This window comes from Sciurus vulgaris (genome assembly GCF_902686455.1).
Source record: "Sciurus vulgaris genome assembly, chromosome: 12".
In the NCBI taxonomy this organism is placed as follows: domain Eukaryota; kingdom Metazoa; phylum Chordata; class Mammalia; order Rodentia; family Sciuridae; genus Sciurus; species Sciurus vulgaris.
In genome coordinates, this window is record NC_136473.1 from 107,822,345 (window position 1) to 107,838,041 (window position 15,697).

The 15,697-nt window shown below is 47.9% G+C and overlaps 1 protein-coding gene across 2 annotated transcripts; it reads right to left on the minus strand.

Moving 5' to 3' along the window:
- Window positions 1-6,822: 6,822 nt before the first annotated feature.
- On the minus strand, window positions 6,823-13,950 carry FASLG (Fas ligand; the record flags this gene model as incomplete). Of its 2 annotated transcripts, XM_079107012.1 has the most annotated exons (4): window positions 13,451-13,950; window positions 12,841-12,886; window positions 8,748-8,804; window positions 6,823-8,068 (listed from the first exon to the last, which is right to left on the minus strand). In XM_079107012.1, the coding sequence occupies exons 1-4, from the start codon at window positions 13,784-13,786 to the stop codon at window positions 7,674-7,676; spliced, it is 834 nt and encodes a 277-aa protein (XP_078963138.1). In that variant the 5' UTR covers window positions 13,787-13,950. The 2 variants fall into 2 exon arrangements, with proteins under 2 accessions (XP_078963138.1, XP_078963139.1); XM_079107013.1 differs by lacking the exons at window positions 6,823-8,068; window positions 12,841-12,886 and having other exon boundaries at window positions 8,751-8,804.
- Window positions 13,951-15,697: the final 1,747 nt, after the last annotated feature.

Below are 15,697 nucleotides of genomic sequence, written 5' to 3' on the forward strand. Positions count from 1 at the left end.
TTTCGTGGAAAATTAAACGTCAGCATTTTTTCTGACAGTGCCTCCCAGGAGCGTCATGAGGAATCCCCAGGCCTGCTGGCCTGTCTGCAGGCACGACCTCCACACCAGAGTGCTCTCCTCGTGCTTGGCATTGACGTTGTGCCTGCCAGGTCATAAGAACAGGAGTCGCCTCCTCACTTCACAGCAGAGAACACTGAATCTCAAGATGCGCATGCGCTGCTGAGGCCACTGCGTAGCTAGATGAGTTGCAGAGGCGGACCCAGGCCCAGGCCTTCTGACCCCAGGCTCATTCTCTTCCCTCTCACCTTACTAGAAGCAGGGGGCCATCGTGGCCAAGGGGCAACAAGGAGATTCAGAGGGACAGCGAGCAAGAGAGACAGAGACAGAGAGACCAGTTCCTCTCCAGAAGAAATCAAAGAAGAGACTCTAAGAGCCGCTCTCAACGCCAAAACACCAGATCTCTCCCTACGGGTCACTGTCTGAGTCCATTCTCTACTGCAACAACAGTGCACCAGACCAGGGTGGAGGAGGTGGTAATAAGGAAAAAAAACTTGTGTAGCTTGCAGTTTTGGCGCTGGGGAGTCCCGGGGCACAGTGGTGGTGTCTGACCATCGCGCTGTGTCGTAACTTGGCAGATGGTGAAAGGGCAAGTGACATGGAGAAAAGAAAGCACACAAAGAATCTTCTTTCGTAACAAGCTGCTCTGGTGGTGATTCACCCAATCCTGGGACAGTGACACTAATCGTTCACGAGGGCTCTGTCCTCATGACTAAAACCATCTCTGGTTAGGCCCCACTTCCCAAAAGCAGCACATGGAGGATCAGGTCTCCAACCGGAGAATTTGGGGGACACACTCAAACCATAGCAGTCATGAGACCATGTATATCTTTATTTATTTATAATGATATATATTCATGTTTTTGTATATAATACAGAGTATGGATATTGGGCAAAGTGAGACTGAAAATCACAATGCAATTATAAAATACACCTCTCAGAAGAAGTGTCACTGGAAATTAATGGCATGAGGCTCATGGAGAGTGCTGTCATGAAGGTTCTAGAAATCTCTTTGCATATGGAAACCCTAAAGGTAAAATTTACAGTGAGATGGCTAGGATCAAGTCCCAGCTTCATCATCTATAAATTCCTGTCACCTTGAGCAAGACCCATATTTTGTTTCAGTTGCTTTCACGTGTGATACAAGGGTAACAAACTGCATCACAGGGCTGTAGTGAATCTGAACAAGATAAGGTATCTGGGAGAGCTTCGTGGGCCAGGCAGTACATGGGGTACGAAGCCGTAGAACACTATGGCCAGGGTGTGGGACTTAGGATACAAAGGATTCAGAAACCTAAGAAAGAACTTTTTAAAATGCAATATCATCCAGTGCAGACCTGGGCCTCCTCCACTCAGCGAGGCCCCTGGCAGGAAGCTTCGAGTGAAGGATGTGTGGCCACCGGTTGGAAACCTGGCAGAGCGCACTCCCGGCTTAAAAGGGAGGGGCCATTCTCATTTCTGAGATCACATTCGAACCCAAGGTCTGTGACGAGTGGCATTTGGCAGCTGGGACAGTTTTCAGTTTTCCTGCGGCAATCTCAACACACGACGCTTTCCTTCCTTCTGGAGGCTGTTACAAAGTTAGGTCCATGAGCAGACCTCACGCAGTACCAGAACCCAAAGCCTGGCTGGCCTCTGCTTTCCACCAGCCGGTGCTGAGCCAGCCCCGTGGGCACCAGCTCGGCAACACGTAGGAGGAAACAGTTTCCTGCCTCCGTTCCAGACCGAGCCTCCCACTGAGGACGGCGACACTCCATGAGAGAAACAGCACCCACCTCCCCCAGGCGATGAGGTCAGCTGTCAGAGAAGGACCCCTTGTCTCACTCCCACCTCGGCGAACAAATGGGTCAACTCTAGTGTCATCCAGAGCTCGCGACGGCAGTCAGCAACACCCTGCTCACGCCACCATCTCTCACTGGGCCGCCCTTACTGTCTCCCAGCTCAGAGCCTGGACCGGCCACAGCCTGCTCTCCATGAACAACTGGAGAGTTCCTGTCACATCACACACGGTGTCCCCTCTCCGCTGTCTGATGGCTTCCCGTCATAATTAGAACAGAGTCCACAGGCCTTTCCACAGCTTTCCAGGCCCCAGTCATCTCGTTCCTGCTACCTCTCCACTTTTATTTCCTACCCGTTTCCCTCTAGTTCACCTTATCCAGCCACTGTGGCCTCAGATGCCCCAAACAGCTTTGGGCCTCAAGGCTGGGCCCTGCGCCTTCTCTGCCTGGCGTGCCTGCCCTGGCTGCCGAGGGCCCAGCTGCCTCCTATCAGCCAGGGACCCTTCCTCCCTGGCACTCTGCCGCCCTTCCTTGCTTAATTTTCTTCATTGCACTTACCACCACGTCACATGAATATTGATTTGCTTTCTTTTTTTCTTGTCTCTTCACCTCCTCTCCTTTAAAACCTCTCTCTACAAGGGATTTTGTTTTTCCTTGTTCCACAGTATCAAGGACAGTTTCTGGGGCCCGACAGACATTGGAAAGCACTTGTTGAAGGAATGAACAAATGGATACGGGGCCCGTGCTTACTTCAAGCACTAGAATTTTGGGTGGCGTGTTTAAGGAGATGCTTGTGGGGAACGGTGTGGGGCGGACAGCTAACATGCGTGTGACCCGAGGTAGCCTTGCTCCATCACCCCAGACCTTCACTGAAGTTTGTCCACACACAGTAGCTTGTGGCAGGAATGCCTTGGGGACAAGAGATGTCTCCCATGACAGGAGCCCTGAGCGAGCAGCCACACCGGAACCCAGAGCAGAGCCAGGAAAGCTGCTGTCGTGTGGATCGCCCAAGAGAAGGAGGTCTCCCCTGAAGGTCCCAGAGACCTGGAGAGAGGAGTACACTTTCCACAGAAGGTGGGGCGAAGGTCAGGTCATCCCACTGAGAATTAGAAGGAAGGGTGCCCCAAGGCTCAGAGAGCCTCCAAGGGGCAAGGACAGACGTCTACACTGCCCTTCTCCAGGAACGCAGAGTGAGGTCTCGCAGGAGGGGAGGACTGGGCACAGGGGGGCACTGCTCCATGGAGGAGGTGCTCCCCCACTCCTGGTGGATTGCAGGGGCCCAGCACCCACCGGGGCCTCCGCCTGGCAGCTTTCCAAGTGAGTCCCAGAGGTCCCCCACGCTGTCAGTGGGTGTATTATTTCTGAACAGGACTCATTTCTAAGTCCTATTGATCCTATTAGTCCTAATAGGACTCGTTTCTAGAATCTCCTTAATCTGATTCTGGATCAGAATCAGATCCAGAAAATTGGAAGGACAAAAAATTGGAAAATTGGAAGGACAAAAAAAAAAAAAAAAAGTAAAGTCCATCTCTGCCAACACCAGATTTCACTCAGACCCCCATGAAGAATGGACTTTAACGTAGGGCCCCCGTGCTTCTTTCAAAAGGGACCAGAGAACGTCTGGGACTCAGCCCACCAGGGAGAGCGCATACTCTGGCCTTGAGGGCCTGGCTTCTCCCTATGGCTTCAGATGAGTCACTCTCGCCATGATGCCCACAGCAGAGCGCTTTCCTGTTCGGCTGTGGTAAGTCAAAACCTACTTCAGAGAACACTCAGTCACCACTCTGAGGGGCCAAGGAAAGACACGGGTTTTGTGTGTTTTCACACAAAAAAAAAAAGAAAGAAAAAAAACCTCGAACTACTGAATGAGCAGCCGCCTTTTTTGTGTGAAACCTGTGTTCTACTTTGGGGTTAGCTTTTCACACAGCGGCAACGGCAGGTCCCATCTTCAAGGAAGACGCCCGACGGTCTTGGGTTTGGGCATTCCGTAGGTTCTATGCTAAAGGAAAGCAGCTCAGTGTTTCAAGTGAATAGTTAGTGTCTCCCTAGAACCGGTGCTGAGAGCATGGTACGCTACGATCCTATCTCCAGAGACCCCAGGGAGCCTAGCGCAGATGAGGCTTGGAGAGATCATGGGCCAGTGGTGTCCATCCTAGTCATTTCAGGAGGCCCAGCTCCAGCCCCACTTCCTCTTGCTGTGGTACCAGGGAGGCACGATTATCTAGAAAGTACCACTGACCAAAAACATACATAGATACAGAAAAACTTCCCATGACCTTTGGAACTGGCACACTTGATGGCTGAAGTCAAAACGGGAGGGAAAAGATGAGGAGGATTTCATCATAGTGGCTGGAAATATTGGATCAGCAGCCACCATAAGGGCAAGACCTCTTTGTCTCCATGAGGTACCCAATCAGGAACCTCCAAAGCAGATGAATGAAGAGTTTAGGAAGATCAGATGACACATTCTAACCTGCAACTTTGGTTTTATTCTTTAATCTATTCAACAAATATTTAGTGACTATCTTCTAAATGATAGCTTTACTCAAGTAATAGTAATTTCCTCCAACCCTCTTCTAACTACACTCCTGGCACTGCCAGGGACCAGCTATTTCTTTCATATTTTCCAATGCTGTGAATTAGTATCTGTGACCTCAAACTCCCTTTGGAGAATCTACTCAAAGCTGCATCAAACACACATTCAGGAGTTTGCATAAACAAAGATTCACCACTCCTAAAATCATACCCACCCAAGGCTAAGAGATACTTGCCTTATAATTAAAGTTATTACTCAACTAATATTTATTGAATGCTTAATATACCAGGCAGTGATGCAGATAGAGGGATAAACAAGGACGAAAACGTCCTGCTTTGGGAATTTTTATTCCAACAAGGAAATATTGGAGAGAGATTGGACTCTAGTTAGGATGATCTGAGGAGGTGACATTTGAACTCCATGTGGAAATCCTGAGCAGAGCATCCTGGAGAAGGAAGCAGAGCCCCCGTGGGGGTCTTACCTGTCAGATGTCTGTGTCTACCTGGGAAATGGAAAACGCAGGCAGAACTGGAGGAAGACCAAGGGTAAAGGAAGGCGCGGGTGCAGGTTCATTTTGTTTGGTTTGGGTCAGGTTGGCTTTTCATGAAAGGGCTTCTTGAACCCACACACCTGCTGTTGGAAATGACTTCCTAGAGGGGTCTAGTTTGAGGAGTTAGGGGAGAGAAGAAGGTATTTTAAGTGGCAAAGAAGGGAAGCGGAAATGAGAGTTAGAGGACAGAAGGATCGTTCCCTTCCTCCACTGGTCAAAGGAAGAGAGGGTGCAGACGCAGATGGAACAGGTTCTGTGTGGAGGCAAGGTTATGTGGTGGGCGCTGACGACATGAGAGGGAAGATACCAGAAAACGACTCAAGGAATGAAAGCCCATGCCGCCAAGGACCGAAGAAGAAGTCCGGCCGCGTTGCAGGCCATTTGCAACTGGTGACCATGAGTGCGAATCAGCCGCTTTCAACTGAGGTAACGGTCCTCCTCTCACCCCCAGGGACGTGGACAGTGTCTGGAGGTAGTTTTGGTTGTCACATGTTGGGTAGGGGGGTGGGCAATGCTACTGGTTTCTAGCAAGTGGTGGGCAGTGGGCAGCCATGCTGCTGAGCCCTGCACAGCTCCCAGGACAGCCCTCGGCAGGAAGAGCTACCCGCCGGAACGCAGCACGGCCGAGGCCGAGAACCCTGACACAAAGCGAGCTCGGGTTCACGTACAGACCCTCTCCGGAAGGCGACACAAGGAGCCGTGATCCTCCATGAAAGCGGAAACGGGCTGCAGGACAGGGTGGGAGGAGGACTTTCATCCTCTATCCTCGCCTCTCCTTTAAAGTTTGCACCAGGTACACATGTTGCCTCTTCAAGTCGATCAAACGATAGAAGAAATAAGTCAGTAACAAATCAATAATGGATGGGGATGGGCTGATTTAAATACATGATAAATAAGAAATTTTACAACAATCAGTCATCCTGTTGGGGTGATTTTTCTCCAGCAACCTTTGGCATCTGAGGAAAGAACATGGATCTTTGTGAGCAGAACTGGAAGAAGGGATCATTTGGAATTAATAGTCTTTCCAAGGCACTGATTTTAACAACAGGATGATGGAACTGGGCAGAGAGGCAAGTGAAGCTGGGGAAGGACCTCATAAACACCTTAGAAAAAAGACTGAGTTTATTAATTAGCAGTCTCAGTATTTTAAGAATATTTTAGAAAAGAAAATGTTGGAGTAATTGAACTAGAACAATAGGTGATGATGTTGTGAACCCAAGACATCTAAAGTCAAACTCCAGTGGAGGAGCTTTCAATGATAGCAAAGTTGAGGGAAAGGCCACGATGGTGAGTAGCTGAAGAAGATGGGAAAAGGTCCTCGTGAGTGACAAGTGCGAGAACACAAGCCACCAGGTGTCTGGAGGCACCGCCCTGACCAGAGGCTTCTTCCCAAGAAGGAAGTGCCTCAGAAAGAGTGGTTTCCGAGCAATCGTGGGACATTTCTTGATGTCCTACTGCATGTCAGATACTTCATGCACTTATCAGTTCTTTTGGCCCAAGAAAGTTCTAGTGATCTGTCTAGAGCCTGTGAAGTCAGAAAGTGGAAGAACAAAGATTCAAATTCTGGGTTTTTAGTCCAAAGTCTGTGCCCTTTCCACCATGCCATAGCTCTGCCCCCAGGAAGACATCTTGTCATCAAGTACATAGAAAACCCGGCGAGCTGAGCACCAGCAATACTGTGTTAATGGAAACTCTGGCTCATGGGAGCAGTAGAGGACAGAGACTAGCAAAAGAGAGAAGAGCCTGGTACAGATAAAAGAATTTGCAACACAGTTCTTCTCACCTTAAGAAATTCTTAATGTGATCTGAAGTCACAATGAAGAAACCATAGATAAAAAAGCAAAAGTAACAAGCAAAAAAATCCCAATCATGGTGATTTCAAAAATTTACATTCACAATACTTCTCTGTGTGCTTAAGTAGAGCTTTTATTACATATCTTCCATTCATTAAAAATGCAAAAAATAAATATTTGTTATAATAAAGGAGCATCAATAGCTGAATATCAGTAGGTGACAAAAAAATTTAAAGACTTGGTCACCAAGAAGCATTCAAAATTCAGTTTTTCCTAAGTATGTTTTTCATGATCTCACATTTGCTCTATTTATGGGAGTCTTTAGACACTCTCTCTCTCTCTCTCTCTCACACACACACACACACACACACACACACCCTTACAATTGCGCTGGAAATGCACCTGGTGTGTTGGAGTGGACTAAGTCCCCAACACCCCTTTTGCTTCTCAGCATCACTTGGTAGCTCAGGATATGCAGTAAAGATGCCACCATCAGGGTGTTGGCCTCTGTGGGTCCCTGTAGCTTATCATGCATGCCTCGTTCTTCTCCATCCCTTGTACATCCATGTTATATCCATGTATCTGATGATAGCTCTCCCTGAGGTAGCAAGTAGACCCACACTGGGAGGTGGTTAAAGGTGTCCTTCTCAATATGTTAACTTGCTCTTGACCTCTTAACATAGGTCTGGAACACCAGAGGGTAGCTTCTGTATGTCTCTGCACCTTTGTGTGGCAGCCCAGAGCACTGTGTTCTTCAGCCATGTTCCTCTTCCTCTCCGGCTCATGGGCCTTGGGTGAGATGAGGAACTGCAGACCTGCTGGACCCTGTGGTCTCAAGGTCATTGTGGTTCATGTCTTCTCACTTGACCTCAAGTAGGCTTAAGAAGACCTTCATTCGAGACAATGTCCTCAGTGCCTATAACAAGGAGCTATATGGAAAGAATCCTGAAGTGCATTTCTTAGAGTTTATATAAGCCAAAAAATGTCTTAGATTCTTCAAAATTGACCAGGGAGAGCTCAGATACGTTGACATATAAATGGTCATTACTGGTGAAATTGAACACAGCCCCCAGGTAGCTGCTGCGGGCCCACATCTGGCCAGTAGTGCAGTAGTTCATCATCTTCCCCTCCATCAGCACCAGGTCCTGGGGATACTTAGAGTTCTTCATGTAGACCTTGTGGCTCAGCGGCTGGTTGTTGCAGGATTGACCCCGGAAGTATATTTTGGAATACACAAAGTACACTCCAGTGTCATTGATCACAAGGCCACCCTTCTGATACTTCACTCCAGAGATCAGGGTAATTCCATAGGTGTCTTCCCATTCCAGCGGGCCGGACCTTGAGTTGGGTTTACCTGAAGTCAATCAGAGAGCAGCTGTCAGCAAGGAAAGCTCATGCATCCAAAAAGCTCACTCCAAGGCAAAACTATGGGCCTTTCCTTCAACAAATGTTCTATCCAGAGTGGTGTAGCTCACACAGAATTGGCTGAGGGGTCAGAACTCAGCACATCTGAATTCTCTTTGTCAAATTGCCTGCCTCAATTTTATCATCCTCACAAAAGGGACAGTAACAAATGTCCCCAATCAACTGCAGTGAAATTATTGAGATAATTTCATCTCTCTAAAACAAAGATTGTATGATCTTCAGAACTAGACGCGACATTGCTAAGCTTTGTGGTCCTGCCCTGAAAAGAAAAGCCAAATTCAGGGAATTCTAAATTTCTAGAGTCGAATAGGAAAAAACCAGGGAAGCACTGCAGGAATCCATCACTCACTCCTCACTCTCCTCTGGGGAGGAATCCCTCCAGGGTTTGAAACGGTTGGAGAGCGAGCTCCTTTCAGGCTCCTTTGCTCCCCAGCTCCAGTTTAGGACTCGCCCAGAGCAGGGGATGGGATGGAGCTGATGGGAAAGTTGTTCTTCGGTTCCAAATACCGTCACTGGAAAATGCTTGTCCCTGAGAGCTGGTCATGGAAACCAGTCTGTGTTTTGCCAAAGGCCTTCCCAGCCCCCGCCTGTGGCTTCTAGGTACAGACCTGTTAAATGGGCCACTCTCCTCGGTGCCTTTTTCTCAGAGGGTGAACTGGGGTGGCCTGTATCACAGAGAGAAAAACACGTCAAAATGAGGTGCCAGCTACCACTACAGTGGGACGCAGTCCCACCTCTGAATAACAGATTTCAAAAGCATAGGTGGCGATATTCTGGTGCGTTGTCACCATGCCAGTCCAAACTGCAAGACTCAGCAGCAGTATGCATTTCAGACCAAGCCAAATGGGGACAGACATACATATTCATTATAATGTTAAATTGTTGCATAAAGCTGGTGTATCAGTTCCTTCATTTAGAACTTTCCACAACTGTTTGAGGTAGGGATCATTGTCCTGATTTGTCATTGACAAAGTGAGCTTGGAAAATGGGTGGCTAGTCCAAAAAGACTTAGCCACACAGAGTCACAGGTGGGACAGATGTTCCAGTCTCCTGCCCTAAATCCACGGCTCTGCCCACTCTGGTTGTGCTGCCCCAAGAACAGGAACTGAAGAAGACTGCTAAAGTGTCTCCTGGCTGCCAGATTTTCCTAATGGCTTTACAATCTGCCCCCACATTAATTATTCTAAGTCCTCAAACAGTCACCCCAGGTCACCAAGACCACAGACACCTCTGTGGCTCCCCCTCAGGTGGTCTCGGCCTCACCTCCTTTGCTCGCTCACACTGGACACTAAGCCTCATCCTCTGCCTGGGCCTTCGCTCATGCCATCTGCCTGGACACTATCCCGGGGAGATTTCTGTGCCAAACTCCAATCCATTCTCCAAGCTCTATCGAAAACGCCTCCTTCTTTGGGAAACCTTCCAAGACTTAAAGTCAGATATGATCTTTCTCTCTTTGGAAACCCAAGACCCCTCCATTTTTACCTATCCTGTCAGTTCTGAATCCCCTTTTCTGAGGGGATACCCCCGATCAATCGCAGTGAAAAATTTTGAGACAATTTAGCTCTCTGAAACAAAGATTTTATGATCTTTAGAACTAGAAGCAACACTGCTAAGCTCTGTGGTCCCTCCTTGAAAGGAAAAGCCAAATCCAAGGAATTCTAAAGTTGAATAGACCTTAGGGATCCTTGCTTAACTGTAAAGATTGTCTTATTTCTCCCTCCCTCAGATAAATGGCAAGTTCCTTACTGTCTGCTAAACTCACCAGAGTAGGCCCCCCAGTCTATAGCAGAAGGCATGCCTTTGGGAATGCTGACCATATTAAAACAAAGGACAATATTTATATTTTCCCAACTAGACACTACTTCTCTGACCTCAAGTACTTCAGCCCAGGTAGAAAGTTGCTGCTTAGCTAACGGGTTCAGCTAAGGAAGCCATTCAGGAACAACTCACAGGAGAGATGCTTTTCCATCTCGGGCTTGTGATTAACCAATGAAGGTCCCTCCAGGTGTGAAAACAGCCCTGTCCCCTGAAAACATTACCTGAGCAATTGTGATCTCTTAGCCCCCAAGACAAACCACCTGAAGGAGGCGCAAGTGAGCAGGAAAGGCAAAACCGAGTCTCCTCTGCATCCCCTTACCTCAGCCTCCGTGCAGCTCTGCGGGCACGTGGCCACGCACTAACAGGAAATGGAACCGAAAACCACATGTTCGCATCGTTATATCCGCACAGAGCCTGGTATGACACTGTTCTCATAAAAAGTACTCACGCTAAATATCTGCTGGATAAATTTTAGTAATGCCCCCCGACCTTGGTGGTGACTCCTCCCTGCCCAGGGCTTTGCACACGCCATTGCCAGGGTGGAAGGCCCTCCCCCACCTCATTCCACACACAGGCACAACTCTGCACTTGATGGGCTCCCCATCCCTCAGGCATTGGCAAAAAACACCCTCACAGGGTCTCTCCGGAGCCCTCCACCTTGGGTCATCCTTAGCTCAGTAAGGAAGCCTGTTTTTTGCTTGCTTTTGTCTACTCCCCCACTATGCTAAAAGCGCCAGGGGGACAGACGTGCTCTCCTCTCCTATCCTTGATCACCACCCCAGTGCCCCGCCTGACACCCAGGAGGCACAGCAAGACCCTCTGTGGGTGAGCTAGCAGAGGGAAAAATGGAAAAATGGAAAAAGTAAATGGAGCGTAAATAATCCATTACAGAAGCCCCAGAGAAAGTCGCTGTTAATACACGGGGGTGTAAAACTGTTTAGTTCTTTTCTGAGAATGTAAAAATATGCACAGAAGCTTAAATAGTCAGTATTAAACTAAACACACCCTCCGTATCTTGTCTTTTCACCTAACAATACAGAGAGATGCCCTCCTCCTCTATCTGCGATCCCCAGGACATCAAGTGTCCCCCTGACCCACGGTCATCCGTTGCTGTGGACTATGTTCTCATCTGAATACACCACAAGGTTTTTAACTAACCTCCTATGAGGCATTTAGGCTTCTTCTGAATGTTTCTTATAAAGAGCCTTAAGAAAAGGTGATGAATAACCTTGGAAACAAATTTTTGGGTCTAAGTTTGATTATTCCTAAGATAAATTTTCAGTTATGGGATCACAAGGTAAACTAATAGCTTCAGGTCTGTGATCTATATATTCCAAACTGTTCTTCAGCAAAGTTCTAGTAACTTCCATGCATGCTGGCTGAAACTAGTATTTAAGCTGCTCTCAATCTCTCTTGTCTTTGCATATTTTACATCTCTTATTAGTAGTTACTAATTTGATTTCCATGTGATAATTCACCGATTTCTGGTCCATCTGGGTTGATCTAGGGAAGATAACTGTTTACTGGGGTAGGCAGACCTGACTCATTTTTTCATTTGACTTTGAAACACCAAAATAACGCCATAAAGTGGGTGAGAGATGAATAACTAGATACTCATTTCACAAGCCACATTCCACTGATTTTCAAAGTGGCTGTACTTTAGAAATCTCCCAAAGTCATCGTTTTCCTAGCAGATGGTTCCACCCTGTATGCATCTGGGCTCTCTGACATTTAGGGACTTGGACCCAAACTAGGGACCAGAGCATCCCAATGATGGGGAGCTGACCTGGGTCACGTGCGGAGGGCACATTCTGAGTCTCCACCAGCTGCACCGAAGATGGCCAGGTTCCCTGTCGCCTTCTTCCTGCTAAGTTTCTAAGGGTACGATCTACCTATCATCTTTGCAGAGGAATCCTGCTTGGCATCTTTTCCCCACTCCAAGGGAATTTCTCTATTTCAGGAGGAGCCAGATCACATCCTGGGAGTAACAAGCCATCAGGAGATTTTCATCTAGGCCCAGTTCCATGTCAATAGTCTTGGGCACATTATCTAATTCATTTGTTGCTTCTCCTCTGAAAAATAAGATATCTAGAACGGAAAAGCTCTCTTCTAACTCAAACCAAATCTAAAACTTCAGTGAATCTGTGTTTATGACAAATGAAGCACATCCTAAACTTCATCCATCCACAGCTTCCTAAACTCTGCCCTAAAATCTCATGAGGTCAGTGTGTCATCTTCTTCCTGTCCTCAAGGTCATGCAGAGAATTTTCCTTTATTGTCAAAGGTGGCTCATGAGTCTTCTGTGGGTGAAGCTGAACTGTCCTCTGAAGTCTACCCTTGGTCCCCCGGTGACTTCAAAAGAACCACTAGTGTTGGCAACTGATTGTCCTCTTTTTAAAATATTCGTTATGTCCTATAAAATACTTTAAACGAAGCCTAGCTCTAATCACATCTAGAGGGTTGAAAAGAGGGGAGGGCATTCCCAGAAACCCCTGCACCTCCCCCATCTCCCTTTCTCTCTCAAGGAGTCACACCCGCTGTCACCTGTGCCAGAACCAGAACACCTGAGGAAGGGCCAGGCCTGGGGCCAGTGGTCTGGAGCTGGGTGCAAAGGTCCAGGTCCATTTCTCTTTTCTAAGCAAAGTGGAAGTTAGTTTGAATTCTGTGCAGTGCTCAGCTACACTGATTTTGAACAACTAAATTCACTTAGTATTTTAAAATAGTTCAAGAAACCATATTGACCAGAGCTTCAAAATTAGCCAGAATTCCTCTCTCAGTATTCATGAACCTAAGAATGGGGCAAGATTCAAGACAGGCCACCAACTTCATTCAGTTTTGAGGATCATCTTTGGGAACTCAAGGTACTTCTATAAAAGGACTCACCTATTTGCTTCTCCAAAGATGATTTGGTATTTCTTTGACTGGTGGACTACCAAAAGAGAAAGAGAAAAGTTGTATAATAAGTTATTGAAGCAAATGAGGCAGAGTTGTCAAATAAATCAGGTCCTGGAAAGAGAATTCAGATACTCAAATTCTTGCCTAACTTAGACTTCAGCCAAGCAATTGTGCCTCTGTGTCCCTCAGTTTTGTGATTTGGAATGGTACCAAGATTGTAAAAAATCTTTCAAGGAAATTTAGTTTAGTCTATGAGTAAATTCACTTCTAAGTAAGACTCAAAATGACTTTAATTCCTTGGATCACTAGGTATGAGGTAGTAAATGGCTCAACAAACTCTTGACAACTGAGAAAGGAAGAACTGTCTGCCTCTGACTCCACAAGAAAACATTCCCTTCACTTGTAGAAGCCAACGTCCCCTCGCCAATGGAACAGTGACTATGGCATCCCTTTTGCAGACAGGAGAGGAAGGTTGAAAAGCACCTCCCAGGTGGCGCAGGGCCCCATCCCTGTGGAGCACAGCTGCCAGCCACCCGCACCGCAGCAGAGCCATCTCGCCCAGTGACTCCTGGACACGGCAGCCCACATCCAGGCTTACCTCGCGGAGTTCCGCCAGCTCCTTCTGCAGGTGGAAGAGCTGATACATTCCTAGGCCCAGTCCAACCAGGGCCACCAGCACCATGAAAAATATCACAAGGAGCCACAAGCCTGTGTTGTGGTCCCTGCTCTTCTTGAGGGGTGGTGGCGGCAGTGGGGGCAGCGGTGGCAATGGTGGAGGTGGCAGTGGAGGTGGGGGTGGGGGCCTCCGCTGACCAGGTCTTCTGGGCACAGAGGATGGACAGGCAAACACAGACTCTGGAGGGGCCCAGGGAGAGCTGGCACTGCTGTCCACCCAGTAGATCTGGGGATATGGGTAGTTCAAGGGCTGCTGCATGGCAGCCAGCCCCAGGGAAGGGTTTTGCTTCTCTCGATCCTGCGGAGGCTGAAGTGTTGAGGCCGGGACTCTCGTTGCTGACTGCTCAGGAGAAGGGAAGCCAGCTCTCTTTATAGCGTTTCCATAACTGAGGGAAACACCCCTCTCTCTCTCTCTCTCTCTCTCTCTCTCTCTCTCTCTCTCTCTCTTTCTGCTTCTCTGAGAGACACCCACTCGCTTTGCATCTGAAGCTGAAAAGCCTCAAGAAGCTCAGAGTAAACCCCTGGAAGTTTCCGCCCACAAGTTTCTGATGAAAGCCATCAAAGCTCGGCTGCTATCACCACCTGAGGAGGCTGGGAGGCAACGCTCGCTCGCTCGCTCCCTCGCTCCAGGGCTCGGTCCAACAGACCCTGGGGGGTGGGACCATGGAGTCACAGCCGGAGAAGCTACCTGCACATCTGCACCTTTAGCACGAGGACATCGCCCCCCATCTTTGCTTTCCCACACATGGCACTGCACGTCACCATAATTGACAGGCTAAAACCTGTCCTGCCCACTCCAGAGGCCAGGTCAGAGGTGGTCAGAGGGTCAGGTGGTCAGCTGCCCACAGGCTTTGAGAAGTTCCAGAAATGCTTTGCTTACACTACAGTTTTTTTCTTTCATGAGTCACCCACTTTTAAAACTGACACTGTACACATTAAAATATATTTTTCTATCCTGTTTTGAAGTATGAGAATATTGGACAATCTCAAGACCATCCCTGCAAATCCAGGAAGCTGCCCCAGGAATGAGATACAGGTCCTCGGGGTCGCCCTCAGCCATACCACCACCCCACCGTCCTCACGCAGTGGCCTTCCAGGTCCCTGTAGGCATTTCTGTTCACAGCCCTGTTACAGCTGCCAGATGAAATTCATGGTGCCCAGTTAACTGAATTTCAGATAAACAATAAATAATTTTTAGGACAAGAATGTCCTAAGCATTGCATGGAATATACTAAAAATTATTCATTGTGTATCACAAATTCAAACTTCACTGCGTGTCCTAGTTCTTGCTTTTGACTAAAGCTGGCAATCCTACTGGGGTAAACCTCGCCCTTTCCTCTGGCCTCACATAACCTTATATGCCAGTAACTCCCAAGTATTCAACCTCAGTTCCAATCAGTCTCCCATAGAAACTATGAAGCTCCCATCAATTCTTACTTTCTACTTTATTGGAGAGTTCTTCTTTTGAAATTTCATTAGTTTTTATATGATTGAGGATTTCTCTGGTGTTCATTCTGGCTTTCTCACCTGCAGCAAACCAACACAGGGCATATTATTTCCCTGCCACATTCTGCCCATCCCACCTGCGCTCCCCACAACCCACTTCTCCCGAGATCACTCCCTCTGGGCACAACTCCAGCTCCTCTCTCTTCCTCTGCCTCAGCATGGGGCTGGCTTCCCAGGTCTGCTGATTTCACGTTTCGTGCACCTCGCACTCCCATTTTTCCAACTGCTGTTGCCTCTACTTCAGGCTGATACCTCCCTGGTTTTCTATGTGCAACTTCCACAGAAACTTCTAGTACTCTCCAATGAGAACGATGCTGTATTTCCTCATCTTCCTCTGCCCTGTGCTTCCTCCTGATTCATTCTGTGAGCGAGGAAGCAGAAGCCCCTACCTCCCATGGAGGAGCGGAACTGAAATAGAGACAACCTGGGCAACTTGAAACACTGTCCTCGAGCTTGGTAATGCCAACAAACATCATGTTGGCAAAGTCATGGAATGAACACCCCGAAGAACACTAACAGGGGCCCATCCCCTTTTGGGGATACCAAAACCTTATTAGGAGACATAATGGTTCAAAATACATCTCAGCTCTGTGATTGCTGAGTTTAAGAGATTTGTCCTCAAGAGACACTTAATAGATAAGCCAAGTAATCAATCAATCGAGGC